Source organism: Anomaloglossus baeobatrachus, chromosome 12, assembly GCF_048569485.1.
Source record: "Anomaloglossus baeobatrachus isolate aAnoBae1 chromosome 12, aAnoBae1.hap1, whole genome shotgun sequence".
Lineage (NCBI taxonomy): Eukaryota > Metazoa > Chordata > Amphibia > Anura > Aromobatidae > Anomaloglossus > Anomaloglossus baeobatrachus.
This window is the reverse complement of record NC_134364.1, coordinates 24,702,978-24,728,501: the sequence shown is the minus strand read 5'-3', so window position 1 is coordinate 24,728,501 and position 25,524 is coordinate 24,702,978. Positions and strand designations below refer to the sequence as shown.

At 49.2% G+C, this 25,524-nt stretch overlaps 1 protein-coding gene across 3 annotated transcripts in view; it reads left to right on the top strand.

The window, feature by feature from the left end:
- The window catches only part of FRMD6 (FERM domain containing 6), a 191,890-nt gene that overhangs the window by 161,976 nt on the left and 4,390 nt on the right, over nucleotides 1–25,524 (top strand). For all 3 annotated transcript variants that reach the window (XM_075330780.1, XM_075330779.1, XM_075330778.1), the window contains exons 8-13: nucleotides 3,822–3,887; nucleotides 4,041–4,109; nucleotides 4,424–4,598; nucleotides 9,640–9,975; nucleotides 12,077–12,196; nucleotides 12,680–12,771. In XM_075330780.1, coding sequence (XP_075186895.1) covers nucleotides 3,822–3,887; nucleotides 4,041–4,109; nucleotides 4,424–4,598; nucleotides 9,640–9,975; nucleotides 12,077–12,196; nucleotides 12,680–12,771 — 858 coding nt within the window. The remainder of the gene's footprint in view (nucleotides 1–3,821; nucleotides 3,888–4,040; nucleotides 4,110–4,423; nucleotides 4,599–9,639; nucleotides 9,976–12,076; nucleotides 12,197–12,679; nucleotides 12,772–25,524) is intronic.

Genomic DNA, 25,524 nt, shown 5'->3' with positions numbered 1-25,524 from the left:
AGTACAGGGGGAATGCACACAGTGATGTCACAGTACAGGGATAATGCACACAGTGATGTCACAGTACAGGGATAATACACACAGAGATGTCACAGTACAGGGATAATGCACACAGTGATGTCCCAGTACAGGGATAATACACACAGTGATGTCACAGTACAGGGATAATACACACAGTGATGTCACAGTACAGGGATAATACACACAGTGATGTCACAGTACAGGGATAATACACACAGTGATGTCACAGTACAGGGATAATGCACACAGTGATGTCCCAGTACAGGGATAATACACACAGTGATGTCACAGTACAGGGATAATACACACAGTGATGTCACAGTACAGGGATAATACACACAGTGATGTCACAGTACAGGGATAATGCACACAGTGATGTCACAGTACAGGGATAATACACACAGTGATGTCACAGTACAGGGGGAATGCACACAGTGATGTCACAGTACAGGGATAATGCACACAGTGATGTCACAGTACAGGGATAATACACACAGTGATGTCACAGTACAGGGATAATACACACAGTGATGTCACAGTACAGGGATAATACACACAGTGATGTCACAGTACAGGGATAATGCACACAGTGATGTCACAGTACAGGGATAATACACACAGTGATGTCCCAGTACAGGGATAATACACACAGTGATGTCACAGTACAGGGATAATGCACACAGTGATGTCACAGTACAGGGATAATACACACAGTGATGTCCCAGTACAGGGATAATACACACAGTGATGTCACAGTACAGGGGTAATACACACAGTGATGTCACAGTACAGGGATAATGCACACAGTGATGTCACAGTACAGGGATAATACACACAGTGATGTCACAGTACATGGGTAATACACACAGTAATGTCACAGTACAGGGATAATACACACAGTGATGTCACAGTACAGAGATAATGCACACAGTGATGTCACAGTACAGGGATAATACACACAGTGATGTCACAGTACAGGGATAATGCACACAGTGATGTCACAGTACAGGGATAATACACACAGTGATGTCACAGTACAGGGATAATGCACACAGTGATGTCACAGTACAGGGATAATGCACACAGTGATGTCACAGTACAGGGATAATACACACAGTGATGTCACAGTACAGGGGGAATGCACACAGTGATGTCACAGTACAGGGATAATGCACACAGTGATGTCACAGTACAGGGATAATACACACAGAGATGTCACAGTACAGGGATAATGCACACAGTGATGTCCCAGTACAGGGATAATACACACAGTGATGTCACAGTACAGGGATAATACACACAGTGATGTCACAGTACAGGGATAATACACACAGTGATGTCACAGTACAGGGATAATGCACACAGTGATGTCACAGTACAGGGATAATGCACACAGTGATGTCACAGTACAGGGATAATACACACAGTGATGTCACAGTACAGGGGGAATGCACACAGTGATGTCACAGTACAGGGATAATGCACACAGTGATGTCACAGTACAGGGATAATGCACACAGTGATGTCCCAGTACAGGGATAATACACACAGTGATGTCCCAGTACAGGGATAATACACACAGTGATGTCACAGTACAGGGATAATGCACACAGTGATGTCACAGTACAGGGATAATACACACAGTGATGTCACAGTACAGGGATAATACACACAGTGATGTCACAGTACAGGGATAATACACACAGTGATGTCACAGTACATGGATAATGCACACAGTGATGTCACAGTACAGGGATAATACACACAGTGATGTCACAGTACAGGGGGAATGCACACAGTGATGTCACAGTACAGGGATAATGCACACAGTGATGTCACAGTACAGGGATAATACACACAGTGATGTCACAGTACAGGGATAATACACACAGTGATGTCACAGTACAGGGATAATACACACAGTGATGTCACAGTACAGGGATAATGCACACAGTGATGTCCCAGTACAGGGATAATACACACAGTGATGTCCCAGTACAGGGATAATACACACAGTGATGTCACAGTACAGGGATAATGCACACAGTGATGTCACAGTACAGGGATAATACACACAGTGATGTCCCAGTACAGGGATAATACACACAGTGATGTCACAGTACAGGGGTAATACACACAGTGATGTCACAGTACAGGGATAATGCACACAGTGATGTCACAGTACAGGGATAATACACACAGTGATGTCACAGTACATGGGTAATACACACAGTAATGTCACAGTACAGGGATAATACACACAGTGATGTCACAGTACAGAGATAATGCACACAGTGATGTCACAGTACAGGGATAATACACACAGTGATGTCACAGTACAGGGATAATGCACACAGTGATGTCACAGTACAGGGATAATACACACAGTGATGTCACAGTACAGGGATAATACACACAGTGATGTCACAGTACAGGGATAATACACACAGTGATGTCACAGTACAGGGGTAATACACACAGTGATGTCACAGTACAGGGGTAATACACACAGTGATGTCACAGTACAGGGATAATGCACACAGTGATGTCACAGTACAGGGATAATACACACAGTGATGTCACAGTACAGGGATAATGCACACAGTGATGTCACAGTACAGGGATAATACACACAGTGATGTCACAGTACAGGGATAATACACACAGTGATGTCACAGTACAGGGATAATACACACAGTGATGTCCCAGTACAGGGATAATACACACAGTGATGTCACAGTACAGGGTTAATACACACGGTGATGTCACAGTACAGGGATAATACACACAGTGATGTCACAGTACAGGGATAATACACACAGTGATGTCGCAGTACAGGGATAATACACACAGTGCTGTCACAGTACAGGGATAATACACAGTGATGTCACAGTACAGGGATAATACACACAGTGATGTCACAGTACAGGGATAATACACACAGTGATGTCACAGTACAGGGATAATACACACAGTGATGTCACAGTACAGGGATAATACACACAGTGATGTCACAGTACAGGGATAATACACACAGTGATGTCACAGTACAGGGATAATACACACAGTGATGTCACAGTACAGGGATAATACACACAGTGATGTCACAGTACAGGGATAATACACACAGTGATGTCACAGTACAGGGATAATACACACAGTGATGTCACAGTACAGGGATAATACACACAGCGATGTCACAGTACAGGGATAATACATACAGCGATGTCACAGTACAGGGATAATACACACAGTGATGTCACAGGGATAATGTATACAGTATTGTCATACATGGTAATCTACAGTCTTTACATTTCACAGCACAGGAATGTTACTAATAGTGATGTTATAGGACGGTGAGGGTGCACACCATTATACCACGTATAAGAACACAGACATGCATATATACACGGAAGTATTACCATATATAAAGTGCAAAACAAACTCCAAAATCTAATATTTGCTTGCTGCTCCTCTGCAGTCATGGCCCTCTGACAACACTTCCTGCCTTACCAATAGGAAGTTCCATTTTACCATCAGTGTCTGCACATAGAGGCTATTAATCAAGTCAGTAAGGATGCGGATTGTGATTTTGATGCATACAATGTGCCTGTGACGAGGATGAGCTGAGCCACCTGATTATGGGTCAGGAAGTGTTGTCATGTGGACATATAAGTAACAGAATCTGCCGGTATCAGATCTGTAATTTGCAGCCTTGGTGAACCGCACACTTTTATAAAGGACACGATTTCAGATTTTTGCTTATACTTTGCTAAGTTTGCAAAATTCTTGCATTTTAGGATAAGAGGGAGGTAGAAGCCTCATTGATCCTTGGACTTACGCTAAGAGGAATCCAGATCTTCCAGGTCAGTGTCCATCCAGTTGGAAATACATATACAGACGTTGTTTTGAAGATTATGGAAATGATGGCCGCAGCGCAGAGTATTTCAGGACTCGTATGACTGAGGTGTGTGGATTCTTATTAATTTGACCTTTTTATATCCCTTTTGTTTCTGTAGAGTCTGGGCGATGAGAAGCAGCTTCTCTATGATTTCCCCTGGACGAACGTAGGGAAGTTAGTGTTTGTGGTGAGTACACGGCAGCTGGATGCGTAACATAATGAGCCTGGCGGATCATCCATTATGTATGATGGCGGTGCTCCCCCGACAAAGGAGCTGTCAGCACCACACGATGGCGGGATTACAGCTCATCACAACTTAATGAGGCCGTACCTGTTCACACTGAGCCTCGCTCACCTGTGAGGTGTAGTTGTCACTGTGCTCCCTGTGGTCAAAGGGCAGCATCTCCACTCGGGGGGGGGGATGACAATCATTATATTGGGGATGACAATCGTTCCCTGCCCTGCGGTGATACATTATAACTATGTGACGTATCTTCACAGGGAAAGAAGTTTGAAATTTTGCCGGACGGATTACCCTCGGCCAGGAAACTAATGTACTACACGGGCTGCTCCCTGCGCTCCCGACACCTCCTGCAGCTGCTCAGCAATAGCCATCGATTATACATGAACCTCCAGCCGGTCCTGAGGCAGGTCCGGAAACTGGAGGAAAACGAAGGTGAGACGGGTCAGCGCCCAGCGGATGAGCGGCTGCCGGGCTCAGATCATGCCGCTGATTTGTGGGTCATCAATAGAATCATTGGAGGTTTAAGAATTATATTATCTGATTCTAAATTATATTTAGGGGGAAGTTGAGTGACACCCGTCCACTCTGAGCCCCTTGTTAAAAGGCTTGTCTCTTTCAGGACATCTCAATTAATGTCAGAGACATTGTCCCCTAGTATACAGCTCATTTTCAGACCCAGCTGAATGGCCACCATGACCCCAGACCAATAAAAACACTTTTTGGTATCTGCTCTCTCCAGTGCGGAGCTGGGTTTCCCTTTTTATAACTTAATAACTTTTGAGGAGGGAAATATGAAGGGAATAGAAAGCATCCACAGCACACAGTGCGGTATTTTTAAGCTTTACCCCCCAACCATTTATAGGGGGGTCACACCAGCAATCACCATTTACAGGGGTCACACAAGCAATCACCATGTATAATGGGTCACACCAGCAATCACCATTTACAGGGGGGCACACCAGCAATCACCATTTATAGGGGGTCACACCAGCAATCACCATTTACAGGGAGTCACACCAGCAATCACCATTTATAGGGGGTCACACCAGCAATCACCGGGTCACACCAGCAATCACCATTTATAGGGGGTCACACCAGCAATCACCATTTATAGGGGGTCACACCAGCAACCAACATTTACATTGGGGCACAGCAGCATTCACCATATGGATCCAAAATGGTAAATAGAACTACTTTAGCACCCACTAAAATAAAACAGATTATGCAGCAGACCCTCTAACTATATATAAAAACCTTAAACAAGACCTCCAAAATACAGACTGACCTCAGAAGTGGATCATTAAACATATGTAGTCTCCAGACCAGACCCCCTAAACAAATAGAGTCCTTGTGTAATCCCCTACACACATAAAGACCGAAGGTCAACCCCTTAAACCTTGAAGTATACCCTGTAAACAAATACAGACTGTATTAAACCTAAACACCTTCAGACACCAGACCTGACCCCCTAGCCATTTACAAACCCCAGACCAGACCCCTAAACATGTACATACCAGACAACCAAACATATTCATACCCCAGACAAGACCCCCTAAATATCTACAGACCCCAGACCAGTCCTCATAAACACCTACAGACCCCAGACAAGATCCCCTAAAAACACTTACAAACCCAAGACCAGGCCCTAAACATTTAAAGACCCCAGACCAAACCCCAAACATCTTCACACCCCAAACAAGACCCACTAGACAACCACAGACCTCAGACCAGACCCCTGAAGACCACAGACCAGAGCCACTAAATACAAATACCTACAGACCCATAAACACCTGCAGACCCCAGATCTGACCCTTAAATACCTGCAGATCCCATAAACAATTGTAGACACAGAGTACTTGAACCTCTCACCACAGTGGAAGTCAGCCTGATTAGTTCCTCCAAATAGGTATCCTTGGTCCCAGCACGGTTCACGGCAGCCAGCCGTATATAGACAAGAAGCAAGCAGGGGAAGGCTCCAGCTCAGACTCCAAGGATTTGAATTAAAGTCATTTCTTCGTTTCAACTTTGTTAAAAAGAATATATTCAAAAAGGTAGTCTATGACCTGATGAAGGCAGACCGCCGAAACGTGTAGTTTTTCTCATCATCAACCATCTGTCAGTGTCATCAGCCGGTGTTATTATACCTTTTTGGATATATTTTTTTTAACAAAGTTGAAACGAAGAAATGACTTTTTTTTTAACCAATCAGTTTTTATTAAAGATTTCCATAACAGAAACAGATTAAACATAACAAGCATACAGAGAGAAAAATAAGAGAATATTAGCCACTTCAAGTTCCGTAGGTGGGCCGCTACCCTTGGTGTTTATACAATCTACATAATACATTGCTGACAAGAATGTATTTCCACCCGTGTTTTGATAGGTTATCTGTGATTATTCCATATCCATAGGTTACTGTTTGTCACCTTTTACTTCCAAACGGCTAGACCCGTCTGTCTATATGAAGAACCTTACTAGAAAAGTGGTCAAGATGTAGAGTGAGTAGATAGCAGAATAGAAAGAGAGGGGAGAAGGAAAAGGAAGGGACTTATACAAGGGGTTGCGGGAGGGAGGTAAGACGGGGGTTGTTTATGCACTGTCACTAGAACAGGCTCCTGAATGCAGGGGACTCCTTGAACAGTATCCACGGCTGCCATAGTTTGGTAAACTTCTCATTTGTGCCCGATACCCAAGAGGAGAGTTCCTCCATGTGACAAAGATGCGTTAACTCTGTCAGCCATTCCCCTATTCCGGGGGTCACTGTGGTCCTCCAGTGTCGTGGAATGACTGCTCTGGCCGCAATCAAACAGAACCGCAACAGGCACTTCTTTTGGCATCCCAGTGAACCGGGTAAAATAGGCAGAAGGGCGATCTTAATGGAAGGAGTTACGCTTTCTCCTGCCATTTGGTTGTAGGTCGCAAACACCTGAGTCCAAAAGTTGGATAGTTTGTTACAACCCCACCAAATGTGTGGCAGCGTACCTTTGTCTGAGCCACAGCGCCAACACTCCTCCGGGACCATAGGGAAGGCTCTATGGAGGTTGACCGGGCATTGATACCATCTTGCCAGTAGCTTAAAGCTCTTTTCCTGGGCATTGCATGCTACTGAGATCTTGTGGGAGAACACATACGCCTTTCGTTTTTCATCCTCAGTAAGGCTGAAACCTAATTCCGATTCCCATCTTCCAATGTAACTGGGGTCCTCAGAATAGAGGTTCCTGTTCATCATATTGCAAATGAGGGAGATCTGGTGCGTCGGAGGCAAACTCTGCAGGAATAAGTGTTCAAATGGGGTGGACGTATCCGGGGAGGGGGGCCTCTTCCCACCCAGCCAGGATCGCACAAAGGAGTGAAGTTGTATGTATTCGAGCCACCTCAATCTCAATCCGGGGAACGCGGCCTGAAAGTCTTCAAAAAGGGGAAAGTCTCTGCCCTGTAATATCTGCCCCAGTCTGATATCCAAACTTTGTTGCCAGCCCAGAAATCTCTCCACCGTACAGCCCGGAGGGAAGCCCGGATTGCCGAACAAAGGCATCAGAGGAGTGGGCGAGCCAATCAGGCCGCTTTTCAGCTTTGTGGCCTCCCATACCTCCAGTGTCGCCCTGAGCAAAATCCCACCAGGCTCCACCTGTCTCCTTACATCCTCCAACTCTTTTGGTAATAGCCAGGGAAGTGCCCCAAGCGGAACTGGGGAATAAAGCTGCTCTAGTGCCACCCACTGCTTGGTCTGCCGGTGAAAATGCCAGTCTAACAACCTAGCCACCAGGACAGCATGGTGATAGTTACGTAAATCAGGCAATCCGGCTCCCCCCCTCTGTTTGGGTCGCATCAAAGTCTGATATTTGATCCTTGGTTTTCCCCCTTTCCACACAAAGCGAACCAGTGCGGACCTCAATGTCTTAAAGAAGGCCGGAGAGGGATTTATAGGTATCGCCTGAAAGATGTAAAGGAATCGTGGTAGTATGTCCATTTTGAATGTGTTTACGCGGCCGAACCACGAAAGGAGTCGTTTGTTGTACTCTTCCATATCTTTTAGGGTTCTGTTTAATAAGACTTGGTAATTCAGGGAATAAAGTGTCCCCAAATTAGATGGGATCGTTACCCCTAAATATTTTATTGAGGATGCCTGCCATCGAAACGGGAATTTTTCTTTTAGTAGGGCGACTTCCTCTATTTTAAGGGAGATGTTTAGCGCTTCTGTTTTGGAATAGTTTATTTTAAAATTGCTCAAATTTCCAAATCGTTCGAATTCTATTAGTAGTGAAGGGAATGTGACCAGAGGTTGGGACGTATAGAGCAGGAGGTCATCTGCGTATATAGCCGTCTTAAATTCCCTGTCTCCAATGCTCAGACCGTGTACATTGGGGTTCTATCTAATGGCCACTGCAAGGTGCTCCATAACAATGACATATAGAAGGGGGGGATAAAGGGCACCCCTGACGGGTACCGTTTCTGATTTCCACCGGATCCGAGAGGGCCCCGTTAACCCGAACTCGGGCCGACGGTCTAGAGTACAAGGCCATTATCTTACTCACAAAGTTCGGGCCTAAACCAATTTGTCTTAATGCTGAGTTCATGAATTCCCAATGCACACGGTCAAATGCTTTTTCTGCATCTATTGAGAGCAGCCCTAGGGGCTCCCTTCTCGACGCGGCTCTGGCTATTAGGTGAATTGTTTTGTTCACATTGTGAAGAAATTACTTTTATTCAAATCCTTGGAGTCTGAGCTGGATTCTTCCCCTGCTTGCTTCATATCCCATAAACAAATACAGATTGTAGCCCAGATCCCCTAAACACTTATAAATTCCAGATCAGGCCCCTAAACAACTTCAGACCCCAGACCAGATCCCCTAAACAACTTCAGACCCCAGACCAGACCCCCTAAAAACCTACAGTTCCCAGATGAGTCCCTTTTAAATACCTACAGACCCTATACCAGACCCCTTAAACACCTTCAGACCCCAGACCAATCCCCCTAAACACCTACAGACCCATACATATATGATTCTCCAAGATTGCTTAAACTAATAGAGAACCAATATCTGACCCTCTAAAAATACAGACCCCAAACCAAACTTCATTAAAAAAATACAGACCGCTTGAAAAATACTGATCCCAAAACAGGCCCCTGTTTAGAGTCTAAATTAGACCCCCCCATGTATTTCCAGACCCTAGACTAGACCCCCCCCCCATATTACAGACCTGCGAGAAGATCCCCCTCCCCTTTTCCTATGAGTTTCCCAGTCATTCTTGGATAGTGCACAAGTACATTTCCACCAGATCTGACACAACCTTATAAAATTGGTAGCTTAGTGCAGGCCTGCATCATCAGCCATAAGCGATGTACTGTACGACACCATCTCTTATGGCGGTGCCATTCCATAGTTAGCTGGGACATTTAGGTGATGCTACTAATATCCTACATGAAGATAATTTCTGTAAAAATGAGAATGTGTTGTAATTAATTTTACAGAGAAAAAGCAATACAGGGAGTCGTACATCAGCGACACATTGGATCAGGACATGGATCAGCTGGAGAAGAGGTCAAGGGCGAGTGGAAGCAGCGCAGGGAGTGTGAAACACAAGCGGCTTTCCCGGCACTCCACGGCCAGTCATAGCAGCTCGCACACCTCAGGGATAGAGGCGGACACCAAGCACAGGGACATCGGAGTAGAGGATAGCTTCTCCGGGACGTCACTGCACCGCAAGCTGAAAACCTGCAGCTCCATGACCTCTCACAGCAGCTCCCACACCTCCGGGGCAGAGAGCGCCGGCAAGGACAGGCTGGAGGATGACTCGCAGGATGACGGTAATCTATAGCGATAGCCCTGCCGCCTCCGTCACATCCACACTGCAGACATGGGCCCCGACATAACAAAACATTGGCCTCGAGCTGGAGATTAGAGAAACCTGATATGATAGATTTACTCAAATCCAGGGGGAGGAAATTTGATTCGCATTGATTGACTCCCAGAGAATGAATTCATTTTAATCAATCATCATGATTTCATTGTGACCGTGCGTAACCAAAAGTCGGTGTGAAGCGAGGCTGCAGATCTGCAACTGGGTCCAATTCTTTTATTAGGACACGGTAAACTGTCCTATAAACACTTTACTGGCATTACGTGCTCAGAAAGCGTTGTAGATATCACTGGAATACGTCACCAGTATGTCACAGGTGAGAGTGAGTGCCGCCTGGAAACAATCACTAAACACTAAACAATCACTAAGACTGTTTTCATTCATTAAGTCATTCATTTATTTAAATTTTCCCATTTTTGGTTTGCACCACGATTATTCAGAAAAAAAAAATACAGGAACCGCCACGGGTACCTGACAAACCCCATTATCAGTCAATATGATCCATCAAGCTTTACTCAGAACTATGTGAAAGTTGCATAAGTTCTGTTTGAAGACATGATGCTAATGTGTCCAGCGCCTGCATATTGTATTCATGAAATGACTTAATCTAATATATAAAGCTGAATGCGTGTGTGTGTGTGTGTCCGGGATTGGCATCCGCACCGTCGCAGCTACAGCCACAAAATTTTGCACACTCACACGTCTGGACCCCGAGAGAGTCATAGGCTATGTTTCGAGGGGAAATTTTAACCCCACGCTTTACAGTTATTCGCCAAAAAACCTGCCTCCATTAAAGCGAATGGCCACGCCCTTATATGGAATGTTGGCGTGTCACAATGCAGCCAGGGAAAGAGGCAGACACAGACAGGGAAAGAGGCAGACACAGACAGGGAAAGAGGCAGACACAGACAGGGAAAGAGGCAGACACAGACAGGGAAAGAGGCAGACACAGACAGGGAAAGAGGCAGACACAGACAGGGAAAGAGACAGACACAGTCAGGGAAAGAGACAGACACAGACAGGGAAAGAGACAGACACAGACAGGGAAAGAGACAGACACAGACAGGGAAAGAGACAGACACAGACAGGGAAAGAGACAGACACAGACAGGGAAAGAGACAGACACAGACAGGGAAAGAGACAGACACAGACAGGGAAAGAGACAGACACAGACAGGGTAAGAGACAGACACAGACAGGGTAAGAGACAGACACAGACATGGAAAGAGACAGACACAGACAGGGTAAGAGACAGACACAAAGAGACAGACACAGACAAAGAGACAGACTGACATGGAAAGAGAGAGACAGGTTAAGAGACAGACACAGACAGACACAGGGAAAGAGAGGGAAAGAGAGGGAAAGAGACACCGGGAAAGAGACACCGGGAAAGAGACACAGGGAAAGAGACACAGGGAAAGAGAGGGAAAAAGACACAGGGAAAGAGAGGGAAATAGACATACAGGGAAAGAGACAGACAGGGAAAGAGACAGAGATAGATAGACAGACAGGGAAAGAGATTGAGACAGATGGAGAAAGAGACATAGACAGTCAGAGACAGACAGACAAAGAGAGAGAGAGACAGAGCGATATATACAGAGGGGGAGACAGACATAATTACATATCTATTTGTTTTGTGGTTTTTGTGTGCAGAATACATTTTTGTTAATACATTCTATTTTGTTAACAGCAGTTATTAACCTGGGTGAAGCCGGGGAGTACAGCTAGTATAAAATATAATGCTTATTAAATTGGCCCCCCAAAAAAGTATACTCCCCTCTCCCCTGCTCCTTACTTATGTAACTGCCAGTCCTACGATTGGCTCTCCTGTCTTGTATCTTCTTTTCGACTTGGTCTTCCATTATCTGGGTCTCACGTCACAAGGGGCGCAGTGAGTTACTAGCTCCTGCGTGGCATCGTGTGGTCTAGTGATTGGAAGACCTGGCCAGAAAGAGGATGCAAAACAGAAGAAAGAAGACTTGGTCGGAGGAGCCTTATATAAATATATTGGTATCTTCAATAAACAAAATCTCGTGATTTTTCCTGCAGAGATCGAGATGCTGGTGGACGACCCGAAGGACATGGATCTGCCTCTGGATGTCAGTCCTGACCTGTGTATCTACATCACGGAAGACATGTTGATCTCGCAGCAAACAAATGGATATTCTGGTGCGTTTTTCAGAGCACTTTTTTCTATGTGTGTAATACGTGGCTTTATTTCGGGAAGGTTCATTTCTCTTACAACATGTACTTCTCCATCACTATTAGGTCTCACTGGGGAATTGTATGGTATATTTCTCTTACCATAGAGTGAATGCAGCCTCAGCTGCAATACCATACCCAACCTGTGAGAAGGTGTGGCACTGTTTCTGAAACAAAGCCACCACCTTTCCTGGACTAACCCTTTTTTGGTGGAGCAACGGTCACACATGCATAATCGCCCACTTTTGAAATCAATAAAAGGAACCATGAAACGTCATCTGATTTATATGGAAAGTGACCGCCTCTTGGGATCTCTACGTCTGGGGTCCTAGCGGTCTGAGAATAATTTCTCTGTGGCTTATATTCTCGATGCCATGGTAGCCATGTGATGGCAATGTATGAATCTGGCATGTATGTAGTAATAAGACAGGCTCTCCTTTTCTTTTGTAGGATTAGTAGTAAAAGAAGTAAACTCGTCAACCTCCAGCTCTTCAGAGACCGTGGTGAAGCTCCGGGGTCAGAGCATCGACTCGTTGCCACAGGTGAGTTATGGCCATCTTCATCCTCGTTACATAGAGCCACTGTCTGTGATGATGCGGCCATATTGGCCATTATAAATTTATGAGGGCTGGAGGTCCCACAAATCATGAGGAGGAGACCTTTTATCCATCTCATTGTGGTTGGGATCGAACCTTACATTACCGCTGCCGCTCCATAGACCTGGATGGAGCGGTAACCTCATACGCAGTCGTACCGCTCTCGTTTTCAGAGCCGGAAGGAGTAATAGGGGATTGGGCTCAGGAATATTAGTTGGGGTATGATCTCATGGATCCCTGCCCATCCATACACTGAAGGGGCCGTGGTTGTCCTGAGAGAACCATTCGCCTTCATTGTTTACAAAGACTCTGTGCCATATGGATGTGATTGTGCCTGGTACTGGGGCTCAGTCCTATGTACTAGAATGGGATAAGCTGACGTATCAGGTACAGCCGCCCTTGTGGATAAGCTACATGCCCATGTAATCAAGGACCGCCACAACTACTTAGTTGCGCTGATCATCCCTGAGACGGACCCCACACTGGCTTATCTTAAGTGTCTGAAATCCCAAAATTTCTAAGAGGAATGACAAATTAGTAACTCAATGTCACAGGTGTGTTGATTTACGGAGCGGGCTCAGGAGCTGGGCCTACATATTAAACTGCAGGCGCCAGCTGTGTTATACAGCAGGCACAGCAGCGACCAGAGCTACCCCTGATCACTGCTGTTTAACCATGTAAATGCCAGTGTCAATTTCTGGAACTTGCGCAAATTATGTAACTGGACCGTTCGCAACGGAATCGCCAGGCGCTGATGGATTATCATGGCTTTAGGGAACTACTTAAGGCCCCTATCGCCGCCATCTTTGATCGTCATTTGTTTTATTGAAGCATACAGTGCAAATGATCACAGTTTCAAATTGTATGGGTGGGGGGGTGAATAATTATTAATTAAAATTGAAGAGAAAATGTTTTAAAAACATAAAACTTTGCATTGCTTCTCTTTTCCCAGTTCAAGAATAAAGTGATAAAAAAAATTAAACCTATTTAGTAACATTGTGACCATAAAAGTTTGATTTATAGAAATATAACATTAATTATCCAATATGGTGCCATTTTTTTGGGGGTGGGGTCACCTCAAAACAAATGCAGTAAAAAGCGATTGAAAAAGTATCAATAAAAAAAAGAAGTTTGCAAAGTAAAATAAATAAATAAAAAATAAAGTAAAAGATTACAGGTGTTTGAAATGGGTACAAACCAACATTTTTCTTTTTTTGTTTTTTTACCACTAAAATATAATAAAAACTATTATTAATAATAAAAATACAGTTCTGGCATTCGTAATCATCCTCTCTCTTTGATCGTCATGATGTCCGATCAGTTGTATTGTCCAATGATAAAAAGAAAACCTAAAGGCCACTTTACATGCTGCGATATCGGTATCGATATCGCTAGCGAATGTATCCGCCCCCGTCGTTTGTGCGTCACGGGCAAATCGCTGCCCATGGCGCACAACATCGCTTACACCCCTCACACGGACTTACCTTCCCTGCGACGTCACTGTGGCCGGCGAACCGCCTCCTTTCTAAGGGGGCGGTTCGTTCGGCGTCACAGCGACGTCACACGGCAGCCGTCCAATAGAAGCGGAGGGGCGGAGATGAGCGGGCGGAACATCCCGCCCACCTCCTTCCTTCCTCATTACCGGCGGCCACAGGTACGATGAAGTTCCTTGTTCCTGCGGTGTCACACATAGCGATGTGTGCTGCCTCAGGAACGACGAACAACCTGCGTCCTGCAACAACAACGATAATCGGGAAAGGAACGATGCGTCAACGATTAACGATAAGGTGAGTAATTTTGATCGTTAACGGTCGTTCCTGCGTTTCACACGCAACGACGTTGCTAACGAGGCCAGATGTGCGTCACGAATTCCGTGACCCCAACAACATCTCGTTAGCGATTTAAAAAACATTTCTTTGTCGCTCCATTGGGAGACCCAGACAATTGGGTGTATAGCTTCTGCCTCCGGAGGCCACACAAAGTATTACACTTAAAAGTGTAAAGCCCCTCCCCTTCTGCCTATACACCCCCCGTGCCTCACGGGCTCCTCAGTTTCTTTGTCGCTCCTTATTGGGAGACCCAGACAATTGGGTGTATAGCTTATGCCTCCGGAGGCCACACAAAGTATTACACTAAAAGTGTAAAGCCCCTCCCCTTCAGCCTATACACCCCCCGTACTGCTACGGGCTCATCAGTTTTTATGCTTTGTGCGAAGGAGGTCAGACATGCACGCATAGCTCCACAGCTTAGTCAGCAGCAGCTGCTGACTATGTCGGATGGAAGAAAAGAGGGCCCATAACAGGGCCCCCAGCATGCTCCCTTCTCACCCCACTCTTGTCGGCGGTGTTGTTAAGGTTGAGGTATCCATTGCGGGTACGGAGGCTGGAGCCCACATGCTGCTTTCCTTCCCCATCCCTCAATTAGGGCTCTGGGTGAAGTGGGATCTTTTCGGTCTCCAGGCACAGGAGACCGTGCTCCATCCACAGCTCCTGAGGACTCTGCTGGATAAGGAGCCGAGTATCGTTCAGGGACATGGCCCTGCTACTTTGAGGTACTCTGTGCCCCCGTGGGGACCGCGCACAGCAACACTCCAGCATTGCTGGGTGTGCTAGTGCACCGGGGACAGCAGCGCTGACTGCGTTTGTGCCATTACACACTTCAGCGTCGCTGAGTGTGTTCGTGTAGGGGGACTGCCGCGCTGACCGCCGCTGCCATGGTTATCACTACGGCGCGGCTGGGACTGTTAGTGCGCCGGGGACTTCCGCGCCGACCGCGCTTATACGGCGGCCGCGCTTATAACTCGAGTCCCCGGCTTTTGCGGCCTAGTCTCGTTTTCTTCTCGCCCCCAGCCCTGCCAGTCAGGGGAAGGGCGGGACGCTGTACAGGACGGCAGCACTGAGGGCTGGAGCATGCTTTGCATACTCCACCCCCCTCACTCTGCACAGTGGGGCACCAGTTCCCGCACTTTTCTGGGTCACGCCCACGGCTCCCTCCTCTCCTCAGGACGCCGGCAGCCATTCCTCTCAGCTCTGCTAACGCTGGAGAGGAGAGACAAGCTCAGGGAGACCCAGGCAGGATTTCTGGTGCCCACACAACCGCTTTGCGAAGGCGGTAAGCAGCACCTGTGGTGCTGGCCCCACTAGTGCAGAAGTGTACTTATAGATTACATGATTATAGACTATACTTTACACTGTATGGTGCACTGTTGATTTTTGTCTATATACCCTCCTGTATTGCTCAGAGGAGACAACAGCATGTCATCCACAAATAGCAAGGGTGCCAAAGCACAGACTTACTATGCTGCCTGTGCAGCATGTACGGCTATACTGCCGGCAGGTTCCACTGACCCTCATTGTGTGCAATGCTCGGCCCCTGTGGCACTTTCTCAGCCGGAGCCTCTGCTAAGGGCGGCCCAGGGAGAACCACCTGTTAACACTGTCCAGGTGACAGGGACGGAGTTTGCAGTTTTTACTGAAAGACTTTCTGAGACTATGGCTAAGATATTAGAAGCCTTGCAGTCCAGGCCGGCATCTCAAGCCAGGGGCACTGTGGAATCATTGCCCCCTGGTCCCCCTCAGTTGGAACAGCAATGTCCTCCCGGGGTGTCTCATGGATCCCAGGGTGAGGTCTCTGACACGGACCGCAGCCCCAGACCGATTAAGTGAGCTCGCTATGATATCCCCTCGACATCATCACAATGTTCAGGGTCTCAGCGAGAGGACTCTCTGTATGATGAAGCGGAGGTAGCTGATCAGGATTCTGATCCTGAAGCCGCTCTCAACCTTGATACTCCTGATGGGGACGCCATAGTGAATGATCTTATTGCGTCCATCAATGAAATGTTGGATATTTCTCCCTCAGCTCCTCCAGTGGAGGAGTCAGCTTCTCAGCAGGAGAAATTCCGTTTCAGGTTTCCCAAGCGTACACCGAGTATGTTTCTGGACCACTCTGATTTCAGAGAGGCAGTCCAGAATCACCATGCTTGTCCAGATAAGCGTTTTTCCAAGCGCCTTAAGGATACACGTTACCCCTTCCCCCCTGACGTGGTCAAGGGCTGGACTCAGTGTCCCAAGGTGGATCCGCCAATCTCCAGACTTGCGGCTAGATCCATAGTTGCAGTGGAAGATGGAGCTTCACTCAAGGATGCCACTGACAGACAGATGGAGCTCTGGTTGAAATCCATCTATGAAGCTATCGGCGTGTCTTTTGCTCCAGCATTCGCAGCCGTATGGGCACTCCAAGCTATCTCAGCTGGTCAGGCGCAAATTGACGCACTCACACGTACGTCTGCGCCGCAGGTGGCGTCTATAACCTCTCAAACGTCGGCATTTGCGTCCTACGCTATTAATGCTGTCCTGGACTCTGCGAGCCGTACGGCGGTTGCAGCCGACAATTCGGTGGCAATACGCAGGGCCTTGTGGCTGCGGGAATGGAAGGCAGATTCGGCTTCCAAAAAGTGCTTAACTGGATTGCCATTTTCTGGCGACCGTTTGTTTGGTGAGAGATTGGATGAAATCATCAAACAATCCAAGGGAAAGGAAACATCCTTACCCCAGGCCAAACCAAAAACACCCCAACAGAGGAGGCGATAGTCGAGGTTTCGGTCCTTTCGGGGTGCGGGCAGGTCCCAATTCTCCTCGTCCAAAAGGCCTCAGAAGGATCAGAGGAACTCCGACGCATGGCGGTCTAAATCACGCCCTAAAAAGACCGCCGGAGGTGCCGCTACTAAGGCGGCTTCCTCATGACTTACGGCCTCCTCACACCGCATCCTCGGTCAGTGGCAGGCTCTCCCGCTTTTGCGACACCTGGCTGCCACAAGTAAAAGACCGTTGGGTGAGAGACATTTTGTCTCACGGTTACAGGATAGAGTTCAGCTCTCGTCCTCCGTCTCGATTCTTCAGAACATCTCCGCCTCCCGAGCGAGCCGAGGCTCTTCTGCAGGCGGTGGGCATTCTGAAGGCAGAAGGAGTGGTGGTCCCGGTTCCTCTTCAGCAACAGGGCCACGGTTTCTACTCCAACCTGTTTGTGGTTCCAAAGAAGGACGGGTCCTTCCGTCCTGTTTTGGACCTAAAACTGCTCAACAAACACGTAAGGACCAGGCGGTTCCGGATGGAATCCCTCCGCTCCGTCATCGCCTCAATGTCCCAAGGAGATTTCCTAGCATCGATCGATATCAAGGATGCTTATCTCCACGTACCAATTGCTCCAGAGCATCAGCGCTTCTTGCGCTTCGCCATAGGAGACGAACACCTTCAGTTCGCGGCACTGCCGTTCGGCCTGGCGACAGCCCCAAGGGTTTTCACCAAGGTCATGGCTACAGTAGTTGCGGTCCTCCACTCTCAGGGTCACTCAGTGATACCTTACTTAGACGATCTGCTGGTCAAGGCACCCTCTCAAGAGGCATGCCAACACAGCCTCAACGTTACTCTGGAGATTCTCCAGAGTTTCGGGTGGATCATCAATTTTCCAAAGTCAAATCTGACACCGGTCCAATCGCTGACATATCTTGGCATGGAGTTTCATACTCTTCCAGCAATAGTGAAGCTTCCGCTGGACAAACAGCGTTCACTACAGACAGGGGTGCAATCTCTCCTTCAAGGTCGGTCACACCCCTTGAGGCGCCTCATGCACTTCCTGGGGAAGATGGTGGCAGCAATGGAAGCAGTCCCTTTCGCGCAGTTTCACCTGCGTGCACTTCAATGGGACATCCTACGCAAGTGGGACAGGATGCCGACGTCCCTAGACAGGAACGTTTCCCTCTCTCAGGCAACCAAAGCTTCCCTTCGGTGGTGGCTTCTTCCCACTTCATTATCGAAGGGGAAATCCTTCCTACCCCCATCCTGGGCGGTGGTCACGACGGACGCGAGTCTGTCAGGGTGGGGAGCAGTTTTTCTCCACCACAGGGCTCAGGGTACGTGGACTCAGCAAGAGTCCTCACTTCAGATCAATGTTCTGGAGATCAGGGCAGTGTATCTTGCCCTAAAAGCGTTCCAGCAGTGGCTGGAAGGCAAGCAGATCCGAATTCAGTCGGACAACTCCACAGCGGTGGCTTACATCAACCACCAAGGTGGGACACGCAGTCGGCAAGCCTTCCAGGAAGTCCGGCGGATTCTGCTGTGGGTGGAAGCCACAGCATCCACCATATCCGCAGTTCACATCCCGGGCGTAGAAAACTGGGAAGCAGACTTTCTCAGTCGCCAGGGCATGGACGCAGGGGAATGGTCCCTTCACCCGGACGTGTTTCAGGAGATCTGTTGCTGCTGGGGGATGCCGGACGTCGACCTAATGGCGTCACGGCACAACAACAAGGTCCCAACATTCATGGCTCGATCTCAAGATCACAGAGCTCTGGCGGCAGACGCCTTAGTTCAGGATTGGTCGCAGTTTCGGCTTCCTTATGTGTTTCCTCCTCTGGCACTGTTGCCCAGAGTGTTACGCAAGATCAGGGCCGACTGCCGCCGCGTCATCCTCGTCGCTCCAGACTGGCCGAGGAGGTCGTGGTACCCGGATCTGTGGCATCTCACGGTCGGCCAACCGTGGGCACTGCCAGACCGACCAGATTTGCTGTCTCAAGGGCCGTTTTTCCATCTGAATTCTGCGGCCCTCAACCTGACTGTGTGGCCATTGAGTCCTGGATCCTAGCGTCTTCAGGATTATCTCAAGAGGTCATTGCCACTATGAGACAGGCTAGGAAACCTACGTCCGCCAAGATCTACATTTCTCGAACGGCGCCCCTGCGCCGCTCGGATGCACTCTTTGTCCTTGTCGCTGGTCGGCGTAAAGGGACACAAGCTTCCAAGTCAACCCTGGCTCGGTGGATCAAGGAACCAATTCTCGAAGCTTACCGTTCCTCGGGGCTTCCGGTTCCCTCAGGACTGAAGGCCCATTCTACCAGGGCCGTGGGAGCGTCCTGGGCCTTGCGACACCAGGCTACGGCTCAGCAGGTGTGTCAGGCAGCTACCTGGTCGAGCCTGCACACTTTCACGAAGCACTATCAGGTGCATACCTATGCTTCGGCAGATGCCAGCCTAGGTAGGCGAGTCCTTCAGGCGGCAGTTGCCCACCTGTAGGACGGAGCCGTTACGGCTCTATTATGAGGTATTATTTACCCACCCAGGGACTGCTTTTGGACGTCCCAATTGTCTGGGTCTCCCAATAAGGAGCGACAAAGAAGAAGGGAATTTTGTTTACTTACCGTAAATTCCTTTTCTTCTAGCTCCAATTGGGAGACCCAGCACCCGCCCCTGTTTTTGTATAACACATGTTGTTCATGTTAAATGGTTTCAGTTCTCCGATATTCCTTCGGATTGAATTTACTTTAAACCAGTTTATAATTTTTTCCTCCTTCGGGCTTTTGCACCAAAACTGATGAGCCCGTAGCAGTACGGGGGGTGTATAGGCTGAAGGGGAGGGGCTTTACACTTTTAGTGTAATACTTTGTGTGGCCTCCGGAGGCATAAGCTATACACCCAATTGTCTGGGTCTCCCAATTGGAGCTAGAAGAAAAGGAATTTACGGTAAGTAAACAAAATTCCCTTCTTTTATGCTTTGTGCGAAGGAGGCACACATCCACGCATAGCTCCACATCTTGGTCAGCAGCAGCTGCTGACTATGTCGGATGGAAGAAAAGAGGGCCATAACAGGGCCCCCAGCATGCTCCCTTCTCACCCCACTCTGGTCGGCGGTGCTGTTAAGGTTGAGGTACCCATTGCGGGTACATAGGCAGGAGCCACATGCTGTTTTCCTTCCCCATCCCTTAATGGGCTCTGGGTGAAGTGGGATCCTAATCGGTCTCCAGGCACGGGGACCGTGCTCCCTCCGCAGCCCCTGGGGAATCTGCTGGACAGCAGCCGGGTATCGTCAGGGACAAGGCCCTGCTACTGTGAGGTACTCTGTGTCCCCCTGGGGGACCGCGCATGGAGCGCTTGTGCCATACACACTGCAGCACTGCTGGGTGTGTTAGTGCGCCGGGGACTACCGCGCCGGCCGCGCTTATTTGCCGGCCGCGCTTATAACTTTAGTCCCCGGCTTTTGTGGCCTAGTATCGCATATTCCCGCCCCCAGGCCTGCCAGTCAGGGGAAGGGCGGGACGCTGCACAGGACGTCAGCGCTGAGGGCTGGAGCATACTCTGTATCCTCCTCCCCCCTCACTCAGCACAGTGGGGCATCAGATTCCCGCACTTTCTAGGGCACGCCCACGGCCCCCTCCTCCCCACAGAACGCCGGCAGCCATTCCTGTCAGCACTTCTGACGCTGGAGAGGAGAGACAACACGGCTCTGGGAGGCCCAGGCAAGGGAATCTGGTGATCACACAACCGCTTTGAGCGGTCGGTAAGCAGCACCTGGGTGCTGGCCCCACTGAGTGCCGAAGTGTACATATATATATATGCTTATATGCTATACATTTACACTGTACGGTCGCACTGTTGATTTTTGGCTATATACCCTCCTGGATTGTACTCAGAGGAGACAACAGCATGTCGTCCGCAAACAGCAAGGGTGCCAAAGCACAGGCTTACTTTGCAACCTGTACCTCATGTGCGGCTATACTACCGGCAGGTTCGACCGATCCTCATTGTGTGCAATGCTCGGCCCCTGTGGCACTTACTCAGCCGGAGCCTCTGCTACTGGTGGCCCAGGTGGAACCACCTGCTACCACTGTCCAGGTGACAGGGACGGAGTTTGCAGTATTTGCTGACAAACTGTCTGAGAGTATGGATAAATGGTCTGCTAAGATACTAGAAGCCTTACAGTCCAGACCGGTGACTCAGGCCACGGGCACTGTTGAATCATTGACCCCAGGCCCCCCTCAGTTGGAGCAGCAAAGTGCTCCTGGGGTGACCCATAGGTCCCAGGGTGAGGTCTCTGACACGGACCGCAGTCCCAGGCCGCCTAAACGGGCTCGCTGGGAAATTCCCTCGACTTCATCACACTGTTTGGAGTCTCAGCAGGAGGACTCTCTGGATGATGAAGCGGAGGTAGCAGATCAGGATTCTGATCCTGAGGCCGCTCTCAACCTAGATACACCTGAAGGTGACGCCATAGTGAATGACCTTAAAGCGACCATCAATCAGGTGTTGGATATTTCTCCCCCAGCTCCTCCAATTGAGGAGTCAGCTTCTCAGCAGGAGAAATTCCGTTTCAGGTTTCCCAAGCGTACATTGAGTACGTTTCTGGATCACTCTGACTTCAGAGAGGCAGTCCAGAAACACCGAGCTTGTCCAGATAAGCGTTTTTCCAAGCGCCTTAAGGATACACGTTATCCCTTCCCCCCTGACGTTGTCAAGGGCTGGGCTCAGTGTCCCAAGGTGGATCCTCCAGTCTCCAGACTGGCGGCTAGATCCATAGTTGCAGTGGAAGATGGGGCTTCACTCAAAGATGCCACTGACAGACAGATGGAGCTCTGGTTGAAATCCATCTATGAAGCTATCGGCGCGTCTTTTGCTCCAGCATTCGCAGCCGTATGGGCACTCCAAGCTATCTCAGCTTGTCATGCGCAGATTAATGCAGTCACACGTACGTCTGCTCCGCAAGTGGTGTCCTTAACCTCTCAGGCGTCGGCGTTTGCGTCCTACGCCATTAATGCTGTCCTGGACTCTGCGAGCCGTACGGCGGTAGCATCCGCCAATTCGGTGGCAGTCCGCAGGGCCATGTGGCTGCGTGAATGGAAGGCAGACTCTGCTTCCAAAAAGTTCTTAACCGGTTTGCCATTTTCTGGCGACCGTCTGTTTGGTGAGCGATTGGATGAAATCATTAAACAATCCAAGGGAAAGGACTCATCCTTACCCCAGTCCAAACCAAACAGACCTCAACCACGGAAGGTACAATCGAGGTTTCGGTCCTTTCGGTCCGCGGGCAGGTCTCAATTCTCCTCGTCCAAAAGGCCTCAGAAGGATCAGAGGAACTCCGATTCATGGCGGTCTAAGTCACGTCCTAAAAAGACCGCCGGGGGAACCGCTCCCAAAGCGGCCTCCTCATGACTTTCGGCCTCCTCACACCGCATCCTCGGTCGGTGGCAGGCTTTCCCGCTTTTGCGACGCCTGGCTGCCACAGGTAAAAGACCGTTGGGTGAGAGACATTCTGTCTCACGGTTACAGGATAGAGTTCAACTCTCGTCCTCCGACTCGGTTCTTCAGAACATCTCCGCCCCCCGAGCGAGCCGATGCTCTTCTTCAGGCGGTGTGCACTCTGAAGGCAGAAGGAGTGGTGATCCCTGTTCCTTTTCAGCAACAGGGTCACGGTTTTTACTCCAACTTGTTCGTGGTGCCGAAAAAGGACGGATCCTTCCGTCCTGTTCTGGACCTAAAACTGCTCAACAAACATGTAAAAACCAGGCGGTTCCGGATGGAATCGCTCCGCTCCGTCATCGCCTCAATGTCCCAAGGAGATTTCCTAGCATCAATCGACATCAAAGATGCTTATCTCCACGTACCGATTGCTCCAGAGCATCAGCGCTTCCTGCGTTTCGCCATAGGGGACGAACACCTTCAGTTCGTGGCACTGCCTTTCGGCTTGGCGACAGCCCCACGGGTCTTCACCAAGGTCATGGCAACAGTAGTAGCAGTTCTGCACTCTCAGGGACACGCGGTGATCCCTTACTTAGACGATCTGCTTGTCAAGGCACCCTCTCAAGTGGCATGCCAACACAGCCTGAGCATTGCTCTAGAGACTCTCCAGAGTTTCGGGTGGATCATCAATTTTCCAAAGTCAAATCTGACACCGGCCCAATCACTGACATATCTTGGCATGGAGTTTCATACTCTCTCAGCGATAGTGAAACTTCCGCTGGACAAACAGCGTTCACTACAGACAGGGGTGCAATCTCTCCTTCAAGGCCAGTCACACCCCTTGCGGCGCCTCATGCACTTCCTAGGGAAGATGGTAGCAGCAATGGAGGCAGTTCCTTTTGCGCAGTTTCATCTGCGTCCACTTCAATGGGACATTCTCCGCAAATGGGACAGGAAGTCGACGTCCCTCGACAGGAACGTCTCCCTTTCTCGGGCAGCCAAGGCTTCCCTTCAGTGGTGGCTTCTTCCCACTTCTCTGTCGAAGGGGAAATCCTTCCTGCCCCCATCCTGGGCTGTGGTCACGACGGACGCGAGCCTGTCAGGGTGGGGAGCGGTCTTTCTCCACCACAGGGCTCAGGGTACTTGGACTCAGCCAGAGTCCTCCCTTCAGATCAATGTTCTGGAGATAAGGGCAGTGTATCTTGCCCTAAAGGCGTTCCAGCCGTGGCTGGAAGGCAAGCAGATCCGAATTCAGTCGGACAACTCCACAGCGGTGGCTTACATCAACCACCAAGGCGGAACACGTAGTCGGCAAGCCTTCCAGGAAGTCCGGCGGATTCTGCTATGGGTGGAAGCCACAGCCTCCACCATATCCGCAGTTCACATCCCGGGCGTAGAAAACTGGGAAGCAGACTTTCTCAGTCGCCAGGGCATGGACGCAGGGGAATGGTCCCTTCACCCGGACGTGTTTCAGGAGATCTGTTGCCGCTGGGGGATGCCGGACGTCGACCTAATGGCGTCCCGGCACAACCACAAGGTCCCGACATTCATGGCACGGTCTCAAGATCACAGAGCTCTGGCGGCAGACGCTTTAGTTCAGGATTGGTCGCAGTTTCAACTCCCTTATGTGTTTCCTCCTCTGGCACTGTTGCCCAGAGTGTTACGCAAGATCAGGTCCGACTGCCGCCGCGCCATCCTCGTCGCTCCAGACTGGCCGAGGAGGTCGTGGTACCCGGATCTGTGGCATCTCACGGTGGGCCAACCGTGGGCACTACCAGACCGACCAGACTTGCTGTCTCAAGGACCGTTTTTCCATCTGAATTCTGCGGCCCTCAACCTGACTGTGTGGCCATTGAGTCCTGGATCCTAGCGTCTTCAGGGTTATCTCAAGAGGTCATTGCCACTATGAGACAGGCTAGGAAACCAACGTCCGCCAAGATCTACCACAGGACGTGGAGGATATTCTTATCTTGGTGCTCTGATCAGGGTTTTTCTCCCTGGCCATTTGCCTTGCCCACTTTTCTTTCCTTCCTTCAATCCGGATTGGAAAAAGGTTTGTCGCTCGGCTCCCTTAAGGGACAAGTCTCAGCGCTCTCTGTGTTCTTTCAGAAGCGCCTAGCCAGACTTCCACAGGTACGCACGTTCCTGCAGGGGGTTTGTCACATAGTCCCTCCTTACAAGCGGCCGTTAGAACCCTGGGATCTGAACAGGGTGCTGATGGCTCTTCAGAAACCACCTTTCGAGCCAATGAGGGATATTCCTCTCTCACGCCTTTCGCAGAAAGTGGCCTTCCTAGTAGCAGTCACATCACTTCGGAGAGTGTCTGAGCTAGCAGCGCTGTCATGCAAAGCCCCTTTCCTGGTGTTTCACCAGGACAAGGTGGTTCTGCGTCCGGTTCCGGAATTTCTCCCTAAGGTGGTATCCCCCTTTCATCTCAATCAGGATATCTCCTTATCCTCTTTTTGTCCTCATCCAGTTCACCAATGTGAAAGGGATTTGCACTTGTTAGATCTGGTGAGAGCACTCAGACTCTACATTTCTCGTACGGCGCCCCTGCGCCGCTCGGATGCACTCTTTGTCCTTGTCGCTGGCCAGCGTAAAGGGTCACAGGCTTCCAAATCAACCCTGGCTCGGTGGATCAAGGAACCTATTCTCGAAGCCTACCGATCTTCTGGGCTTCCGGTTCCCTCAG